The following is a 21406-nucleotide window of genomic DNA, read 5'->3' as shown; positions in this document are numbered from 1 at the left end:
AAGTAGGCAGTGAGGCAGGCAGAGAGAGAGGGAGAAGCAGGCTCCCTGCTGAGCAGAGAGCCCGATGTGGGGCTCGATCCCAGGACCCTGAGATCATGACCTGACCTGAAAGCAGAGGCTTAACCCATTGAGCCACCCAGGTGCCCCCACTCCCCCACTTTAAATCTGGAGGTGTCTTTGGGTCTAAAATGAGTCTCTTGCAGTGTATCAATGGGTCTTGTTTTGTTTTTTTAGGGGTTTTTTTGTTTTAAAGATTTTATTTATTCATTTGACAGAGAGAGACACAAAGAGAGAGAGAACACAAGCAGGGGGAGTGGAAGGAGAAGCAGGCTTCCTGCTGAGGAGGGAGCCCAACATGGGGCTCGATCCCAGAACCCTGACATCTTGACCCAAGCCAAAGGCAGACGCTTAACTGGGTCTTGTTTTTTTTTTTTTTATCTAATCTGATAGCCTCTGTCTTTTGATTGGGGCACTTAGACCATTTACATTCAGGATACCTGGGATAGAGCCCTGCATTGGGCGCTCTGCTCGGCGGGGAGCCTGCTTCCCTTCCTCTCTCTCTGCCTGCCTCTCTGCCTACTTCTGGTATCTGTCAAATAAATAAATAAAATCTTTAAAAAAAATATGAATTTAGTGCTATTGTATTGCCTGTAAGGTGACAGGTACTGTATATTGTCTCTGTTCCTTTTCTGATGTTACTTTTAGGCTCTCTCTTTGCTTAGAGGACCCCTTGTAATAATTCTTATAGGGCTGGTTTGGTGATTGCAAATTCTTTTGTTTGTCCTGGAAGCTTTTTATCTCCCCATCTATTTTCAATGACAGCCCAGCTGGCTATAGTATTCTTGGGTGCATATTTTTCTCATTTAGTGCCCTGAATGTATCGTTCCAGTCCTTTCTGGCCTGCCAGGTCTCTGTGGATAGGTCTGCTGCCAATCTAATGTTTCTACCATTGTAGGTTACAGACCTCTTGTCCTGAGCTGCTTTCAGGATTTTCTGAGATTTGTAAGTTTTACTATTAGATGTCGGGGTGTTGACTTATTGACTTTGAGGGGGCTCTGTGTGTCCCCTGGATTTTGATGCTTATTTTCTTCCACAAATTAGGCAACTTCACTGCTGTAATTTACTCCAATATGCCTTCTGCCCCCCCACCCCGCTTTCTTCTTCTGGGATCCCAAATATTCTAATATTGTTTCATCTTATGGTATCACTTACCTCTCAAATTCTCCCCTTGTGATCCAGTAGTTTTTTTAAAATCTTTTTCTTAGCTTCTTTATTCTCCATCATATGGTCTTCTGTATCACTAATTCTCTCTTCTGCTTCATTTATCCTGCAGTTAGAGCCTCCATTTTTTATTGCATCTCATTAATAGCCTTTTTAATTTTGATTTGGTTAGAAATTATTTCTCCAGAAAGGGATTCTCTAGTATCATCTACGCTTTTTTCCAGCCCAGCTATTGTAATTGTCATTCTGAACTCTAGTTCTGACATCTTACTAACATCCATGTTGATTGGGTCCCTGGCAGTCAGTGCTGCCTCTTGTTTTTTTTTTTTTTTTTTGTGAGGGGAGTTGTTTGTTTTGTCATTTTGTCTGGAGAAGAATAGATGAATGAGAGAACAAAATACTAAAAGGGTAACAACAACTCCAGAAAAATATACACTAAATAAATCGGAGACCTGAAACTTCCAGAAAATGGTTGTTTTTTTGTTCATGGAGTTACTCTTCTGTCTCCTGTTGAGTTTGTAGGTGTTCAGCCTGCTTCTCCCTCTGCCTCTGCCTGCACCTCCCTGCTTGTGTGCCCACACATGCTCTAATAAATAAATCTTTACAAAAAATAAAAATAAAAAATAAAAAAATGTTTTACCAGAGTGTCTGGCTGGCTCAGTGGGTGGAGCATGTGACTCGACCTCAGGGTTCTAAATTCAGGCCCCACACTGGCTATAAAGATTACTTAAATAAAAATCTTTTTTCTTAAAGATTTTGTCAGAGAGCATGCGAGTGCACAAGCAGGGGAAGAAGCAGGCAGAAGGAGAAGCAGGCTCCCCACTGACCAGGACCCTGAGCCAAGGCAGATGCTTAACGGACTGAGCCACCCAGGTGTTGAAAAACAAAACAAAAACCAAGTCTTAAAAAAACAAGCCCATAGCAGTCCCTGCCATTCCCAGCTAACTCTTAGCAACTAGTAATCTGCTTTGTCTATTTATTTGCCTACTTTGGCTATTTCCTGTATGTGAAATCATGCCTGGTCAGATTCTCTCACTTCTTCCTGGTTCGTCCACCTAACATGTTGTCAATACTGCATTCCTTTTTATGGCCGAGTTATATGCCATGGTAAGGACATACGTTTTCTTCTAAGATTTTATTTATTTATTTGACAGAGATCACAAGTAGGCATAGAGGCAGGCAGAGAGAGAGGAAGGGAAGCAGGCTCCCTGCTGAGCAGAGAGCCCAATGTGGGGCTCAATCCTAGGACCCTGGGATCATGACCTGAGCCACCCAGGCGCCCCCATACATTTTCTTTATGCAGTCATCAGTTCACATTTTTACTTCTTGGCTCTTATGAATAGTTACAATGAACCTTCACATACTAGTTTTGTGTGGACAGGTCTTCAATTCTCTCAGATACACACCTAGGAGTGGCACTGCTGGGTCCTGCTCAATACTTTGAGAAACTGCCAGATGGGTCCCAAAGTGTTTGCACCATTTTACATTCTCATCATCAATGTATGTGGGTTCCAATGACCTCGTATGTCAGGTGGTAGTTGGCTGTTCACTTTCCAGAAGGGCTGCTGCAGTGGCCAGCTGCAAAGGAGAGTAGTTACCCTCAAGAAGTTTGGGTCTTTCCAGGCCCACTTCATTCAGTGGAAGAGACTGAGGGCACTGGGGGTGGGGACTAAAAGGTGAGGTATTGATTATTCTAGAGCTTTCCTTCTCCACATTTCCCTTGGAAATGGGTGCTTCCTGCCTTACTTTATTAACAGCTTTACCTGAGTTTTTCAGAGGATTAAGAAGATTCCTTTCCCTTAAAAAAAAAAGTACACCCATCCAACATTTTACATTGGAGAATGTCCCCATTGTGTTCAGTTAGAGGTTGAGAGAAAGAAATGAGGGACCTGGAAATGGAAACAGAACAGGGACTGAGGCTCAGGGTCCATTGAAGTTAGTTACATTCCCAGCTTGAGTCTTCAGGAAACTGCTACTCACAGTGTGTCTCGATTTCAAAGCTGAAGGTACCAAAGGGGCAAAAAAACAGAAACAAAAACTTTAAATGCTCACTGCCAACATGGACCAAGTGAAGGAAAGCGCAGAGGTTCCCTACACCAGGCACTGATGTTTGGCACTTACACAAGGTGGTTCCTGTACTAGCGGGTAAGACCTACACCCCTTAGAACCCCCCATGAACACTCATCACAGCAGGAAAGGGACACGGAACAGGAGGAAAGCCATGGAACCATGGAACCCAGTGCACTGCTCACCTCCAACCACAGGTCAAACCGAGGCTACTTAAGAAGAGGCGCAGACAACAGGCGAGCAAAGTTGGAGAACATTTAGTTCCAATGAAAGATGAGGTCTCCCAGCGAGCTGTGCTCAAAAGAAGTCTTGATTCACCTGGCATCTACAGTACCCTGCCAAAGAGGGGTCATTGGAATAAGCTGTTCACTTTTTCCCCAGGGCCAAGTTTAGACCCCAAAAGTTGGTCCCCTCCATCCCAGGCAGCAGCTGCTCCAGCAGAGGAAGGGCATCCATGGAGAAGGGGACTTCAGTGAGCGGGACAGTAACACTCGACCCTCTACAGGAACATCTGCTCCTCAGCTCGCCAGAAGATGGACCTGGGCTGCCGGATCCCCGACACCCCCCAGACTCCACAAGCCCAGATGTGGAAACATTCAAGCTACTTAGCATTTCCTCCAAAAAAAAACACTAGTGTTCACCTTTTTGGAAAACCCTGCATGGACCCAATGTGGCCCATACCAGAGCGTAACCTCCAGGTCGCCCTCCTCACAGATTTCCTTTCTGTGGAGGACAATACACGCACCCTTGTTCATTCTGGATTAAAGGATCACACAGACGCAGATTTCCATGGAAAAACCCTCTTGTTTATTTGATTAAACAAAAATAAAATAAGCTGCATAGGAACAATTTTAAAGTCCAAAGAGACACCAACTTTGTTTTAAGGCTGCAGTAGCTGATACAGCATCTCCTTGCTACCTTCTCCAGCCTTCTCTGTGGACCACAGCGATACATTCAGAAGCCTTGTTAGCTAACACACGAGTTTTCAAACACTTTCCCATTGGTTCTTCACCTGCTCATTGCCTGTCATGCCTGCAGCCCGCAGGATAACATCTAAGATTTAAAAGTAAAAATTCAGAGGGTGGAAAAACACACCCCAAACAAAAACCCACTTTAAAGGTTTGGAGGAAATCTTTGCTCCCCCATTCTTCACTTAATTGATGGGATCTGCACCACCACTGCAATGCCCATTTTAAAAAGTGTCAAAAGGCAGTCAGCACCCCAGATGGGCTTGCAGGAGCTTCTGTGGCCCAGAGAGTTAGTCTGGTGGTGCGTATTCCTTACATGTGGTCTGCCTTGGACAAATTAAAAAAGTTTTTTAAAGGCTTAACTTAGTCATCCTAACATCAGGCAACATGCCCATGTTAATCTCTCCAATTCTGCATTCACCTTTCCCACAAAACAAAAAACAAAAACAAAAAATAAACAAGTCATGTGTTCTACACTTAAAAATTATTTTGCTGACTGGGCATGACAGCTAATGGACAGTATCAAGCAAGATTCATTTAAAAAAAAAAAAAAAAACCCTACCCTCCCACCCACCCAATTATAACTAACATGCTAGTTAAAAACAACATCCCTTACCCACCACCCACCCTCTCACCTGCACTGATTTTAGGGGAAAAGAATGGGGGCAGGGGAGGAAAGAAACCATACCACCCTAAAAACAAGAACACCCCAGAAACGTGAAAAATCTTCCTCTGAAGAAAAACTACAGAGACTGCTAGAAACAAAGAACTATTCCAGAGCTGGTTATTCAAAGAAAGTAAACACTTTGCTACACACGTTAACATTCAGTCAGTGTGCTCCGAGATAGAGCCTTAAGAAAAATACTACCTGAGCTTGTAAGTTAATACAATCATTAAAAGGAGGTCTAAGACCATGTGGATACACAAAACTTTTAGAACCATTACTGGTTAAATGATGGATGGAAAACATCCCACCAGGCTGGCTTGTTAACCCGTAAGATCAGTTTTAAAAATAGACATCACTGAGGTACTGCTTCACCGTGACATTTTAAACCCAATCCGCAATCATTACAGTGGTCTTAGGACCCTCTCTTCCAAGCAAAACAAAACAAAACAAAAACTAGGGGAGTAAGAGAGGTGGAGAGGCAATACAGTATATCATGGTAATGTGCTTCGACTTCATCAAGTATTTAATTAAAAACAAAAAAACAAAGGAAAAAAACAAAGGAAAGAACAACCCGTCAACATGTTACCTTTGGTAGAAAACAAATTAAACACAAAATGAAAGAGCAACACGCACCACCAGTCACCGCTCAGTAAAGCAATGATGGTCGCAATGGCCTGGTGATGAACATCCTGCTGGGTCCAGAAAAGGTACAGATACAATCACGAAGTCTAAAGGAGTCATGTTCCCTTCAAATATTTGATGTTTCCAACAACTAGACCCTTAAAATTGCTCCTAAAAGGGTAGATTTGCAGACATTCAAAATATAAAATATTTTTCTCTTGAAGAGAGAAAGAGACCTAAAGGTCTTTATTTGCAGGTTAAGTCCTCAAATAGGTCAGATGAACCAGTAGTTTCAATAATACTGAACAACAAGGTCATGGTGTGCGTAATTCCTATGGGGGCGGGTAGATTGGTAAGTAATACTTGGGATTTAGGATGACATTTGCCTGAGTACAGGAATATTTGGTTTCAAGGTTTCTTTTTCAAGGTCAATCAAATGTTTCTCATGGGAGAAATCAGTTCTGGATTTATAAAAATGTTTTCTTCTAGAGCTAAAGGTGGCTTCCCACTCCTGCCCACTCCCCTGTGGATTAACACTATGCTTTTCAGAGACCCATCAGATGCGAACATGAGGTAGATGACTTTCGCCAAAAGTGAGGTAGAAACGAAACAAAAGCAAACGGTGTGGTGTAGAGCTACTGTGTGTGTCCCGTGCCCCCGGCCCGCAGGAGGCCAGGGAGAGCGAGGTCCCCGGAGGTCCTTGCTCTAGGATATCCTCACGCGCGAGCAAGTACGAGAGTCTGACTTTTATACAGCCCCAGACTGTTGGAAAATCCGTCAGTGAGGTTTTAAATAAATACCTACATACTTTTTTTGGCACCACTGGATTTTTGTTTTTAAACAGAAAAAAACAAGCCTAGAACTTTGGCATATCTCTCACTACCTACCAGAACACAGCAACTGTAGAATCTTCCAATGAGGAAGACACATATAGAAACAGTATTCTGCTGCTTCAAGCCTAAAAAGACTTCCCTCCTCAAATTAAGCTTTGGCTTAACTAGAATAAAACAGACTGAGCCAATCTCAAGCCATTCTCTTACAGCTCCATCACAAAGTGCCTCAAATCTGGCAACTTTTTTTGGCCCAACACACAATTTAGATTCTGTTTATGGTACCCCTGTAGGTGTTTCCCCAAATAAGTTAGACTTAAAAGGGCATCCATCCATCAAAGATTAGTGCACTTGCATCCTGCCCGGGCCACTGGGCTCCAGCCAACTCACGAGTCACCTCCCAGCCACCAGAGAGCAGAGGTTTCTGAGACAGTATTGCTTCTTGTGAACAAATTTACAGGGAAAAAATTTTTTTAAGATTAACACTTTTGAAATGTTAACTGTCAACCAAAAGTGGTTTTTGTGGGTTACTTAGATGTCCTTTAGCCATCTCAACACCCAGACTTACATATCCAAATCCAACTGGCATCTCCACACACACACTGACCTCATATCCCGCACCACCCCTGCCACCTGCCCAGATGAGACACACATGGGGACGACCATCTGAATACCACATCTACTTAACAGAAACAGTTTATACTGCTCTCTTGTAGTCCCTACAACCTTTTCTTTTCACCATGTTCAAGTCTCTCCTCCTCATCCACCCAATTCCTACCCACCCTAGCATCACCTGACAAGCAGGAGATAGATAGTTAAAAACCCCAATTTTCATCAGCCTCACTCACACTAGAGTTCCAAATGTTGGCTTTCCTCCTCTTTCCTTGATTTGGAGCATTCCACATCGTACAATAAACACACTCCAAAGTGCTTCGCACCAATCCCTGTGGGTCAGGAGTCAATCATGGGCAGCCACAGATGGCCAGTGTTTTAAAAACAAAAGCTTCCCATGTGTGACCACGTTTCTCAAATGGCCGTGATGCACAGTTCTGGGTGCAGAAAATGTGAGGAGATGTACCACCACTGAGGAGAAAGAGGCAGCATCATACACTTAACTCATTTCAGGGGAGGACCTACTAGCTTTGAGCCTGCAAACTGGTCAGTCTATTAATTAAGACCCGATCATTTCAGTCAAGTGTGGAAACCCTGGCTTTACAACCAAATCCACAGAGAAATGCTAACTACAGTTTTATGTTACTGCTATTCACCAAAAAAATTTCTCACTCAGGTCCCATGATTCCCCCACATCCGGGGACATTGGGAAGGACATATCAGAGTGAAGATGGGAGAAATCAAAGGTAGTGACTACCCGAAGTAACTCATCCCGGGTTTCTGAGAACGCGTCTAAGAATTTTCAAGATCCATTTCTTCAATAAAATTTTGTAAGCATTTAAAACCAGTTGTCTTTGGTGTTTAAAGGGTGGTTTGTTGGGTGGTTGGGGGTGGGTGGGGGTGGAGGGGTGGAGGGGAGGAAGATCAGCACCAAGTTATTTCCAAAATAAAGAACAATAAAAATGTTTAATTACACAAACTCTTCACCAAAGAACATAGAACCTATGGGGCAAATGAAAAGCCACTGAATAGGAACTCGGGAAGGATTCAAAATTAAATGCTTCAGCAAAAGAAAAGATGGTCTTAGAAAGTAAGATTTCCTGAAGCCTCCTTGCCCTGAAACACAGCAGCTGGGAGAGAGTGGTCTGACATGACTTTCCAGTTTTTGGATCCTATATTGCATGCAGTTCTCCTTTATGAAATGAGTTTGTTCCCATTTTGGTCATTCAGAAACCCCAGAACAAGGAGGACACATGGTACCCTGAAGTGGTAAATGCCCCCCCCAAAAGGGCGGGGGGGGGACAAAAAAAAACAATTTGATTGACTTGCTCACTCCCCCCATCAACTCCTTTTCTTTTGGGATGACAAAAACAAATTGCTCCACAAGTTACTTCTTTCGGTTCCTTTAGAACTACATCTCTACTGCAAGGGGAATTTCTCCGAAATACAGAACAGAAACTGATGTTAGTCCTTCTGTTTGAACAAGAGGTTTCCCTGGAAGCCCCTGTCGTCTGAGAGCACCTCTGACTCCTGAGGCACGCTCCTCCAGAATTTGGTTCTCATTCAGTACCTGGGGGACCCACACAGGTTCTCGCAAGCAGATCAGCTCTGCCTACTTTCCACTTGAAAGACAGATAATGCCCAGAAGCACAAGGCTTTGTACCCAAGTTCAGCTTACTGCAAACCAACCCTGTAAAGTGACGGACGCCATCCCACAGTTCTGCAGTGGGAGCCTGGCTTCGATTTTCATTCTTTGGTACCAAGACAGAGGTGTAACAAAGATATTACATCCTACATTTTGGGTTGGGACAAATTTGGTTTACAAATCTTTTACATTCAAAGGCCTTTGGGGAGTAAATTCACGTTAACCATGAGGTCCTACTGCATGGCCCAGGAGCAGACCACTCTGGAAGACGGACCTGAGCAGAGGGTGTAGGGATGGGTTGTTCCTATTCATTTGACTTTCAAACATTCTATTTCCCTGAACTTCCAAAGCAGGAAAAAATTGTGCTTTTAAAGGAAAAGTTCATTCCTTGGCCTACTCTTCTTAGAAAAAGAAACACCTAACATTATCGACAGAACAACATTCAAGCCGGGGTCAGGGACTGACCTCCACCCTCCCGCAGACGTTGGGGGTAGCCTGCTGCTTTCTTATGCTCTCTACGGACCACCTCGGCACACGCACATCCACCCACACCCAAGTCCACAGGCCGGGCAGGTCTGACACTCTCTTTCTGAGAATGAGGCTCATTTTCTTCTTCCTTCCACTGAACTTTATAACCAATAACAAGCTAAGAATACTTAACTTCTGAGAATACTTTTAATCAAAAATCCTAAGCTACATCTATTTTTTAGAAACCAAAGTGTGAAAGAAAAGTTTCTTTGGGTGGTGGTGTACACTCCTCAGCTTTACTAAGTTGGTGTAGATGGTTCAGTCACGCACACACGCACGCACGCGCAAACATGCACACCATCCCTTAAAAAGAAGCAAAGATTACATACCCTAAAACATGAATAGAATAGTCTGCTTTTCTTGGCCTGCAAGGCACAGCCACATCCACATCCACGTCTTCTAAGAACAAGAAAAGATGCTGAACAGGGTGATAAACACACTGAGGTATTAAAGGAGAACACAGAAAAGTTCTGTTGCAGCATTAAAAAAAAATTTCAAAAAAAGATTTCTTAAAAAGATCAAGATCACAACACAATCTAATCCCATAACACAGTATTCTCCAGAACACAAATACTCTACAACTCAGCATTTTAAACCTTATTTTTCCACATTTTATAGTTTTTCCTTTTTTTTTTTTTTACTTAGTAGTTCTTTCATGTTTCCTTGGCTCAATCTACAGAGTACACCCCACCACACACCCAGTGCCCCCCCAGCCACAGAGACACCAGGCTTGTGCATATCACGCCCCACAACGGGTCAGAGGGGAACGTGAACTCCGCTGAGTGAGGGTGGGGAGGAGGGCAGAGGGCCTGCTGGAGAAGGAAATGTAAAGATTTATGAGGTAGATAGAAATTATCACGTCACAGGCTCAATCCCTGCAGAAAAGATAAGTACATTCATCTGTAAAAAAATAAAGATGAGGTAGGACTTAAGCAATGTTGTACTCTTCTTGTTCTCTTTAAACAAAAGAAAAAAAGAAATTTCCCTGAGACTGTTTCTTCTTTGAAATTCAAAAGGGGAGAGAAAGAGAGAGAGAGAGACGCACGCACAGCCCAAACACAGAAGCCTAGAGAACGTGATCAGAAGATGAGGATCCGGTTGTTGCCGAAGTCCACCACCACAATCATCCCGTCGGGGGTGACCGCGATGCCGGACGGACGGTCCATCTGCCCAAAGCCACTGCCCTGGGCGCCAAACTTGCACAGGAAGCTGCCATTGGACTCGAACATCTGCACACGGTGGTTCCTGGAGTCGGCCACGATGATGCGCCCCTCCTGGTCCACGGCCACACCCTGTGGGCGCAGGAACTGCCCGTTGCCGGTGCCCTCGGAGCCCAGGAAGCGCGCGGACTGGCAGTCGGGGTGGATGACCAGGAGCCGGTGGTTGTTGAAGTCGGTGACCACCAAGTGGCCCTCGTGGTTGAAGGCCACGCCACGGGGGGAGTCAAAGTGCTTCCAGAGAGCCCCCTCGAAGCCGTACTTATTCAGGAAGACGCCGTCCGGCCCGAACAGCTGGATCCGGTGGTTACGGGTGTCAGAGACCAGGATCTTGCCCTCAGAATTCACCGCCACGTCCCAAGGGTAGTTGAACTGCCCGTTTTTGGTTCCCTTCTCGCCGAACTTGAGCAGGAACTGGCCCTCAAACGTGAAGACCTGGATGCGATGATTGTCCTTGTCGGCCACCACGATCCTGCGGGAGGCATCGCAGGCCACGCCAGCTGGCCGGTCGAACTGCCCGGGCCGGGAGCCCAGGGTGCCAAATTTGTGGTGGAAGGTGCCACACGGCTTGAACACCTGGATGCGGTTGTTGCTGCGGTCGGCCACGACGATGTAGCCCTCCTTGTCCACACTCACGCCCCAGGGGCGGCAGAGCTTGCCATCACTGTCGCCCTCGCTGCCAAAGCTCAGGCCCGGGAGCCCGATGCCCACATAGCTGCGGCCTGACTTGACCACCACCTTGAAGGGGCTGTTCTCAATGTGCTGGTTGCACATGGTGACCGACACCAGGTGCTCGCCCTCCAGCTGCGGCCGGTAGCTCACCACGTAGGTCCCATTCTGCTGGTCGCTCACCTCGGCACCAAACAGGTTGCCATCAGGGCCCAAGACCACGGCTGACATCAGGTCACCCCCAGAGAGGCGAGGCTCCCCATCATGGTCGTAACCAATAACTGTGAAGGAGGCCACCTTACCCTGGAGGGCCCGCTTGAGGCCATCACCCGTGGCTTTGGTGAGTGGCGCGAAGGCCCCACTGCTGACGAAGCCGAAGGACTTGATGGCGAGGTACAGGGCCTGGTCAGGGGGTGTGAACATGACACGGTCGTCTTCCTGGGGCTGCAGGAAGCTGCGCACGGTCTTCAGCTCCTGCACCTGGGCCAGCATGCGGTCCCGGGCCAGCAGGACATCCAGCGCCCGGCCCTCCTCCAGCACCTGCTGGACGGCACTGATGGTGCTCTCCAGTTTGTTGAGGCTCTGCCGCAGCTTCTCCACCTGCAGGTACAGGGACTTGGCTTTCACCTGGCGGATCTTCTCCACCTGGAGGGGGCAGAGCAGGGAGACAGGAGGGAGGCTCTGAGGCAAGCAAAAACAACAAAATCCCAGGCGGCAAGGACGATGAGGGAGATGAGGGAGATGAGGGAGATGAGGGAGCTGCCCTCAGACCCACCCTGAGGAGGTGAGGGCAGGGCCCACAGAAACCACTGGTCCATGCTCTTCAAAAATGGCAAAGATCCAAGGACAAAGGGAGGCCAAGGAACAATGCCAATTACGAAAGATGACTACAAACAGGACAGCAACTTGCAGCACAGGATCCTGGACTGGGGGCAGCTGCCGTTGAAGACTACACTGGTGCCCACCAACTAGGGACCGAGGGACTAGACCCCAGCATGCTGTCAAGATTGCACTTCCTGCTTTTGAGTAACAGGGATGATGGAAGTGACTGCCTTTGCTCAGAGGAAATAAACACAAAAGTGTTAGTGGGTAAAGAGGCACCCTGTCTCCCACACGCCAATTTACTCCACTTGAATCAGAGCAGGATGAAAATAGGGCAAAATTGGTGTATCTGGGGGGAAGGATACAGGGAGTATCCTTCACTTAGGATACGTCACTTAGAAATAAAATGTAAAAGTTAAGAACAGTCATATAACAAATGTTTACTGAGCACCTGCTTTGTGCCAGACACTGGAGGTGCGTAATGACCAGTACAGAATGCGGTCCTCGCCCTCACCAGCAGACTTCCCAGGGTACTAGAGCACAAGGCCAGGCAGTACTCCCCAAGGGAGGAATTTTCAGTGTAGCCACAGGGCCTCCAATGTCTTCAATGATTTCTCCTCTGCTCTACCACCCTGCCTCACCCCACTCTCTACTCTCCAAGAGAGAGGGAAAGAGGGAGAAAGGGAGGGAAGGAGGGATGGAGGAAAACAGACTATGTGTGAAGAAAGTGAAGGGATCCGATGGGAACCTAATTTAAGATCACAGCCTGTACCTCCCTGCCCTGCCACACACACCATTGTGGTCTTCTATCTTCACAGGGAGCCTAAAAGGCCACATACACCCCGAATTTGGAGACAGTAAGTCTTTGGAATCACTGGCCTGTAGTATTTCCAGAGAAGCCCTCTAAACTAAATTGCTGTAATCTATAAACCTGAATTCTGACCTGCTAAAATAATCCTGCTTCTGAGGTTCTCAAACCTCAGAAGGTGGGATTTTGTGTGACCAATGAGACAGAGCCCACTTCTCCATTCTTTTGCATTAAATGGAGAAAAGTCCTCTAATTCGAACTGATTTCCCCTGTGAAGGGGATAAATGAGTGTCCCAGCTGACTCGTGCCATTATGTAGACAGAACCAAGACTGCTGAGAGCTCCATTACTCAGAATGCCACAGAAGTCTGTTTCAGAATACAGCTCCACTATTGGGGAGGCCCAGATTTCAGTCAGATTTTGGTGGCGTGTATGTGTGTGTGTGTGTGTGAGAGAGAGAGAGAGAGAGATGATGTTGATTTTTGGACCCATTCATGCTTTTCCGTCTACTCTGGAAGCAGGACACGTATGTGCAGAGGGCCCCACGTGGGGACAGATCAAAGAGAAGCTTTGTCCTCTAGTTCTTCATTGGGCCAAACCTCTGGGCTTTGGTCTGGATTCCTCAACTAGGCAGCTGCAACTAATCCCACAAGGTAGCCAAGTCCACTGGAAATCTCTAAGCCACAAGCATGAGGAAGTGCATCTAGATATCCACAGCTGGGTCCCCTGGTACTCAAGTATCTTCAGTAGTGGGAATGCAAGAAAAAAAGATGTGTAACAAGGACATAGGAGGGCAGAGACAGGCAGGAAGGCTTTGCTGGGAGGGGCAGAAAAGTCAGAAGGTACAGTAATAAAACGTAAAGACAATGACTGAGGTGTGTCCAGAATGAGCATGCATATTTTGGAGGTTATCTGAGTTTTAGAAATGAAATAGAAACAAAGTGTACTACACAAAGAGATTGACTCTTCTTCCCAATTTGCATCTCCAAGACGCAAAACTTGCTTTCCCTGCCTCCTGCAAGAGAATTGCCTTTAGGGAGAGGACAGGAGTCAGCCTCACGGGAGGGAGGGTACCTAAGGTGAGATCTGCGAAACTCCTCTGCACAAAGGCCTTTTCATCAGCAAATGCAGAAGAACAAGTCTGTGGCAGAGTTCACCAGGGAGCTCTCAGGTTGCACAAAGTGGGCCCCTCTCAGTCATAATTAACATTCGTGGGTGGCATAAGCCTGGCAGACTGTGGGGGCATGTTAGCGTCTGGAAACCACATCAGGCCCCCCAAAGGTGCCTGCATGAAGTACGTGCTGAATTAAATCTTAAAAACTTTAAAAAAAATTTTTTTTTAAATTTTTTTTTTATCTGACAGAAAGAGATCACAAGTAGACAGAGAGAGAGAGAGGAGGAAGCAGGCCCCCTGCTGAGCAGAGAGCCCAACACAGGAACTCGATCCTAGGACCCTGAGATCATGACCCGAGCTGAAGGCAGAGGCTTAACCCACTGAGCCATCCAGGCGCCCTTAAAAACTTTTTCTATCCAAGGATTCTTCTCTTCTCGTTAAAAGGCGACTGAGCCATCTCCTTGGGAGGTCAGCAGAGACAGAGGGCAATTAGTTATGTGCTAACTAAATGGAAAATGCAATGCAAAACCCAACATAACCTTCCAGAACATTTTAGGGCATGGTGATTGGTGAGGATTGCTTTCAGACACTGAGATCCCATCTCTACCTTCACAAAGTTCAGATGATTAAAACAAGCATGCACACACCTAAGTGCACCCTTTTTAATGAGCTATGTATGGTCTTATTCATGCATTAAGAGAATGGCATTACAGAAGTGGCTGGAGGTACTGGTCCATTCATAGGCATAGTCTCCCCTCTTCCTGGGGCAGGGGGTAAAGACCAGAGAAGAAAATGCTGGGCTAAGGACTTGGGTGGGGAGAGTCATCTTTCTAGCAGAGACTTACTGCAAAAGCACATCAGCCTGCTCCACACTTTCCTGCTGCAACAGAAGAAAGGGCATTCGCTTGCTGCCCTCCCTAGTGGGAAACTGGTTTCTCACAAGGGGTGAGGAAGTGCAACCAGGAAGGACACCAAAAATAAGGACACGTCCCAACAGCCTGGGACAGCCAGGGACAGCCCTGTCCTGGGACAGCCGCAGGACAGCCCCGCCTGAGCCCCCTTCTGCCTCGAGTGTGCACGACATAAAACATGAGGCTCCTTCTGGTCCTTGGACACCTGACTACTCCTAAAAAACCTTCTTGTGGCTTAAGCGCTTGGATGGCACCCACAATGTTACAGGGACTCCTGCATCTTCCTGCCAATAAACTTCATGGAAAAACCTCCAAGTGTTCTAAACCTCGATCTGGGATCTGACAGGAGAATCCTCGTGGTTTTGCCGCAGTTCACAGAAAAACTGCTGGCCAGCCAACAGCACCCATTACCTTCCACAGCAGCTCGCACTCCCGCTCCTCCAGGGCCTTCTTGTGCCTTGCCGTCACAGCTTTGACCTCCGACTGTACCACCTTTGCCTTCATCTCCACCTGCTCTGCCACCGTCTGGGCCTGCTCGATGCTCAGCTGGAAAAGCAAGAAGAAGCTCATGGCATCAGAAGGACCTCCATGCCTCACGCGAAACACCGAAGTCTGCTTGTCTCAAACCCGAGGAGCTAACTCCCTAAGCCCCGGACCACTTGATCCACGTCCCCAGACAGAAAGCAGCCTGCAAGGAGAGCTCCGCATCTGTCTACAGTAACTGAAGGAGCTGCTGACAAGCGTTGGGGTTCTTTGTGAGGGAAATGGCACCGACATGGTGAACGTCAGCCCTATTAGGAGCTACTCTGACACAGTGAAACCAGTGTAGTTGGGCCCAAGCCTAAAAGTGGGAACAAGGATTGGATGTGAAATGTACTACCACGCCCTGCACATGAACCACTTCCCACAGACTTTCTGGCCTTCCTCGCCATGGGGGAAAACCCCGCAGGTAGGCACAGCACTCAGGTCAAGATGCGTCATAGCCGCAGGCCAGCAGTTAGCCACCACGCTTCTGTCAGGTCATTAGCAGCACAGCCCATTCCAACCCCAAGTGACACTGGGGATACTGTCCGATTTGCCAGAAAAGCCATGCACACCATGCCCTGTAATCAGTCAGCTTGCCAGACCATCCCCGCACCACCACACGCCCCACTCTGTCCCACCAGCCCTAGGTAAATCAGCCAGTCTAATCAAAGGTATTATTGCTCATAAAAAATTAATCAAGACAGAAGGCCCAGTGTTTTCATTAATATTACATGATGTGTTTCGAAAAGCCACAAGGATTTCTTTGAGATACTGAGGTATTAAATCAGGGATTCCAAACTGCTGATGATGCAACAGGTCTTAGGGTGTGTGTCCCACATCAGGAGGGGCCTAGAGAAGCACAGAGGGTCTGGAGCTTGGTCTGGATTCGGGAACTGCTCACAGGTGACCAACCTCGAGTATGCCCTGGACCAAGGGTTTTCAGCCAGTGGAGCACATCTACAACAGAGGCCATCTTGGGCAAAGCAGGCTGGATGGTCATCCTAGGAGTCAGGTAACCCAGTTTCAAACCCTAGTTCCACGTCCTACTACTTGGAAGGCCCCAGACAAGTGCCTTGCCTTCTGCAACCTTGGCCAGTAGGAGGAAAAGACAGGATAGCATATGGAGGGAGCTCAGCACAGGAGCTCACAGAGTTTTAAAAAAAAAAAAAAAAAAAAATCGAGGTTACCAACAGTGCTCAGCTGAGAAACACTGCAGTTAAGACCATAAGCATCCTTTTTCTTCATCCCACCTAACTCCCGTCATACAGGTATGGTCATGTACCTAGACCTACTTACATTTCTTAACCCATTTTGCTTTTAAATTCTGGTAAAATAGGTAGAACATAAAGTGTGCCATTACTGACATTTAGCACATTCCATAATTGTGTAAGCATCACAACCGCCTAGCTCTGAACATTTCCATCATTGAAAGGAAGCTTCCATACCCGTTAGGCAGTCTTTCTCCATCTCTCCTCCGCTCCCTCATGGCAACCGTATTCTGCTTGGTCTCTACACTGCTGTCTATTCTGGATATTTCACAGAAAGGGAATCAAACAATACATGAGCAGTCTTATTTGTACGAATATGCTTTCCATTCAACAGTTGTGACTCATTTTGTCACTTACAACTGGAGACACCCCCTTAATCCTCTCAATCAAGAGGACACACCAATGGCACGCAAGTCACATCCACATTGCAGCTGCCGTGGGTCTGCCCCAAGCCCTGTGAGGCTTAAAGATCAGAGGTGGCACTTGGGTCAACCTGGAATGCTCATGGACTATCCATGGCCTGGGATGCCTTCTCTTCCTGAACTAGCAGCGAAGGACACCTTCCCATAATGTTTCTGTTCCATCTTTACTGTCCTGTCCCAAGTGTCATTACATATTAAACTACATGGGGACTAGGTACACAGCCACTAGGTTGTAGCAGAACAATCTCTATATAATTTATACTTGCTAACATCTACAGCCACAACCATATTTATCAAAGAAGTAGGTAACTATATTGGGTTAAATATGGTCTCCCCCACATTCAGGCTGATTAGTTAAGAGGAAGTCATACTATACTAGAGCGAGTCCTAAATCCACTTAAGGCCATGTGAGACAGGCACGCAGAAGAAGACCACATGAAGACAGATGCAGAAATTAGGAGTGATGCCGGTAACAAGCCAAGGAAAACCACAGATTGCTAGAAACTACCAGAAGCTTGGAAAAAGCAGGGCAAGATTCTTCCCTACAGCCTTCAGAGAGCACAGCCTAGCTGACACCTGGACTTTGGACTTCTAACCCCGGAACTTTATGAAAATAAATACCTACTATTTAAGTCACCAGTTTATATTGTTATAGTAGCCCTAGGAAACAGCAGACAACAAACTGAATCAGACAGAAATATCCAAATGGACCAAAAGATAAGAAAATGAGACTGGCCCATCAGTGAATGCATACGAGCAGTTTTCATAATAGACTTGGCAGATTTCAAACGTCTCAAGCAGTCAGGATTGATTTAGAAGATGGGAAACCTCACTAGACATTTAAACAGAGGTAATTTAACGTAGAAAATAGGGCTGAGCAGGAAACTGAGAACTGCTGGGGTGCACACGCAGGATGACAGACAGACTGTGCCTGCACTTGGCAGCCAGCGACCACCGCTGGGGCCTGGAGAACAAAGAAGAGGAGAGCAGGGGTTACAGGTAGAGGGACCAGGGGCCATGCCCAGCTCATTCTGGAAGTCACCGGACCTAATCTCTCTGCTTCTGGTGAAAAACTGCTGCTGATAAGAACAGGAAGTCAAACGGAAGAAGGAAGTCCCCTTTCCCAACGTCCGGATTTGTGGTTTGAAGGGCCCTAGCACCAACCACAGGGCACTAGTGTGAAAGGGTCGGTCGCAAGGGAGAGAACCTATAACCCGTACACCCTGTCTTCGGACGTATCAGTATTCAAGGGCACCAGCTGGTGTCCGAGTCAATACAGGACCGAGGCAACCAAGCCTCTGTCCATTTATTTCTCAAGCTTCCTCAATGGAAAGCAGAAGCAGCCAAATGCTTTCTATTTATACCAATGCCATAGGACTTATCAAACTAATTCTCCACAAAAACCAGAAGAAATGGGAGTAACAGGCCTACATTCCTGCAGGGCAAGAATTGACAGGAGATTGCAAGGGACCACCCCCTCTGTGTAGTAAGTGGGTTTACACAGCAAACGTCTTTCTACTGTCCTCTCCCCCTAATGTCTCCTAGCCAGGCTTGCTCCCTTGTGTTTCCTGCCAGGTCTCCAGCAGACCCTTGGGCCTGGAATTCCCGTTCTAGGACAAGAACCATTTCTTCCATTTTTCAATCAGCTGGAAGGGGTACAAAGCCCCTTCTGTAATTTGAGGGATCAAGTGTGCAAGGATAGGATCATTCCTAGGGTTAAGAGTCATAAAAGCCCTATGTACAGAGACGAAAAATAGAGCTTTCTTTTCCAAATCATACACAGTCCTGTCAAGCACTGCATTCCAAGATATGCAGAACAGGACCTGCTGAACTAGTTCCCATTATCTAAACAGGGCATTTGAAGGAAACAAGGGGCAGGTGGGGTGGGGAAAAGACAGGTAAAAGAGCTAAGTAAATTTCAAAAACAGAAATATACAATTTGCAATAAGGAGGGAAAATAAAAAATACCCAATAAGCATGGGCCCTGGGTGGGTGGGGGGTTGCCTTTTAGAAGTTAATAGATCCAATCAAACAGCTCAAAGCGGAGGGTCTCAATGCAGGCAGACCAATCAGTGCATTCCCGCTGAGTGCAGACTACTTAGTATGGAGGAGGGGGAGGCTGCCTGGGTTTCAGAGGCAAGAGCACAGAATGCGATTCATGATGTCTGCTAGGGGAACCTGGGGAGGCCTGATAACTGGTACTCAAAGTGTTCTGATAGGGGCGCCTGGGGGCGGGGGTGCAGTCAGTTAAGCTTCTGACTTCAGCTCAGGTCATGATCTTGGGGTCCTGGGATGGAGCCCCACATCTGGCAACCCATTCAGTGGGAAGTCTGCTTCCCCCTCTGCCTCTGCCACTCCCCCTGCTTGTCTGATCATCTCTCTCTCTCTCTCTCCCCGCTGTCAAATGAATTTAAAAAAAAAAAAAATCTTTAAAAAAAGGAAAAGGAAAGTGTCCTGACAGGCAGAAGATGACAGAGTGCAAATGTCATCCATGAACTCACAGATCACAAAACCAGATATGGGAACTACTATCACTCACTCTATGAACTGTAATTTTATCACATTTAATACCTTTGAAACTATGATTCATCTTAAAACTGTCAGTGGGCTTTTCCCTTTATTATGTGCATATAAAATAAACGTGCGTATTACAATCTATGGTGTCTTAAGTGAAAAATCAAGGATCTCTTTATATGGGAAGCAACTATATTCTTTTTTTTTTAATTTATTTATTTGTTAGAGAGAGAGCGAGCGAGCACAGGCAGACAAAGTGGTAGGCAGAGGCAGAGGGAGAAGCAGGCTCCCCGCCGAGCAAGGAGCCCGATGTGGGACTCGATCCCAGGACACCGGGATCATGACCTGAGCCGAAGGCAGCCGCTTAACCAACTGAGCCACCCAGGCGTCCCAAGGGGAGCAACTATATTCTTGATCGTGATTACAGATACCTGCCCCACAGGATCAGTGTACCTTATGAAAAGCTCTAATTAAAAAAGTGGCCAAAATGTTACACTTCCAGGAAGACTCAAAGTGAAAGTCACAAAATGTTTTAAAAAGCAATAAAAAAATGAGTGGGCACCCTTACAACACCAATGAGGAACGCTACAAACATCGTTCATGCTTCCTTTGTGGTTAAGTAACTCTAGACCCTGATCAGGGTAAGTTCTTTTTACAGAACTAAATAGAATTAATTGGGAGAATTTACTTCCGGGTGTTTTTCTAGAACTAAGCCTCTCAAGCTAAATATAGACAAGTAGTGAATCTTCTCAGAGTTAGGAACTGTGGTTCACAGTCAACTGTACATCTGACACTTGTAATTTAGTAATGGATAAACATCCCTGGTTGGCTGAAGAAAGGGAATGGAGCTCCTAAAAGTTTTTTTTAAACAGAAGCAAGAAAATGAAAACACACAAGTCTCAAGTTGTACCGAGTTCAGATCTATTGTAAAAGGTCACAGATACTCATTAAAGGTGGTGTAAAGTTAGTAAGAATGTCAACCTGCCTGCAGATTTGGTCTGGCCAGTGGCCTTTACTTTTGGGATGTGTTCATGCTTATTCATTTGGTCCAAAGGGCGCTTCAGTGTCATCCAGGCATGGTGCCCAAGGAAGAATGAAGGATGCCAAGTCAGTCAAGGGCCCTTCCCTGAAATTTTACAAATGGGGGTACCAACCTCTCTTCCTCCACCCCAAAACGGAAGAGGAGAGGAGAGAAGAAACTCACTCTTTCCCTGAGGATGGCTTGCTGGAACAGTACAAGACTAAAGAGACGCCCATGCACGCCAACCATGTTCATTCAACAGCAAGAATGAGGTCACCATGGAGAGCGGGAGAGCTAAGTAACAGGAGAGCTGGCTTCAAGGTCCGAGTTCCTAAACACCTGAAGCTTGATTCATCCATATTCTCCTACCCAATCACCTGAAGCTGCCCGTCTCCTTTCATTCTACGGCAACCAAGGATCCTAATTAAGACAGCAGAGGAAAAATAATAAATAGGTCATGGTGTATTAAAATTCTTCAACCATTTTTCCTCACATCTGTACACATCGTGCGCAAATGCTGAGAAAGAGGGTAGGCGGGAGCACAACTACCTCCCATATGAGAGTTGATCGTCATTTTTGGGTTCAAACTGCAAGTCCTCTACTCACTGTTAATGTGACTTCTGGAGGGTTACTTAATCTCTTTCAAGAAAAGTTTTCTCTCTGCAAAACAGAAAGAATGACACCCAAACCTCAGGCATTATTTACAGAAAGTGCCTGTGTTCAGTGCCCTTGGTAAACAGGGACTGTTAATTCTTACTGATGAAAACAGAAGGCCTATGGTTAATGAGATCTGGGATCTTGAGCGCAGCAATTAAATTTTGTTCTTCCATATTTGTAACAGTAATTTGTAATAACAATTTTAAGAAGTTTTCTTATCTACTTTCTGGGCTAGTTTATATAAATTCATATAAAATAGAAGGCATTCTCAGCATTCCTTGTGGTCAGCTTTCCATCACC

The 21406-nt window shown here is 46.2% G+C and overlaps 1 protein-coding gene across 1 annotated transcript in view; it reads right to left on the bottom strand.

Annotated features, from left to right (window-relative positions):
- Positions 1-10238: 10238 nt before the first annotated feature.
- Positions 10239-21406, bottom strand: part of TRIM71 (tripartite motif containing 71) — a gene marked incomplete at both ends in the record, with an annotated part of 64790 nt that continues 53622 nt past the window's right edge. Inside the window, 2 exons of the mRNA XM_080817846.1 lie at positions 10239-11690; positions 15111-15245. Coding sequence (XP_080673972.1) covers positions 10239-11690; positions 15111-15245 — 1587 coding nt within the window. The remainder of the gene's footprint in view (positions 11691-15110; positions 15246-21406) is intronic.

Source organism: Martes martes (genome assembly GCF_963455335.1).
Source record: "Martes martes genome assembly, chromosome: 1".
Classification (NCBI taxonomy): Eukaryota; Metazoa; Chordata; class Mammalia; order Carnivora; family Mustelidae; genus Martes; species Martes martes.
Note: the sequence above shows the minus strand (reverse complement) of the source record. Positions and strands in the feature narration are given on the sequence as shown.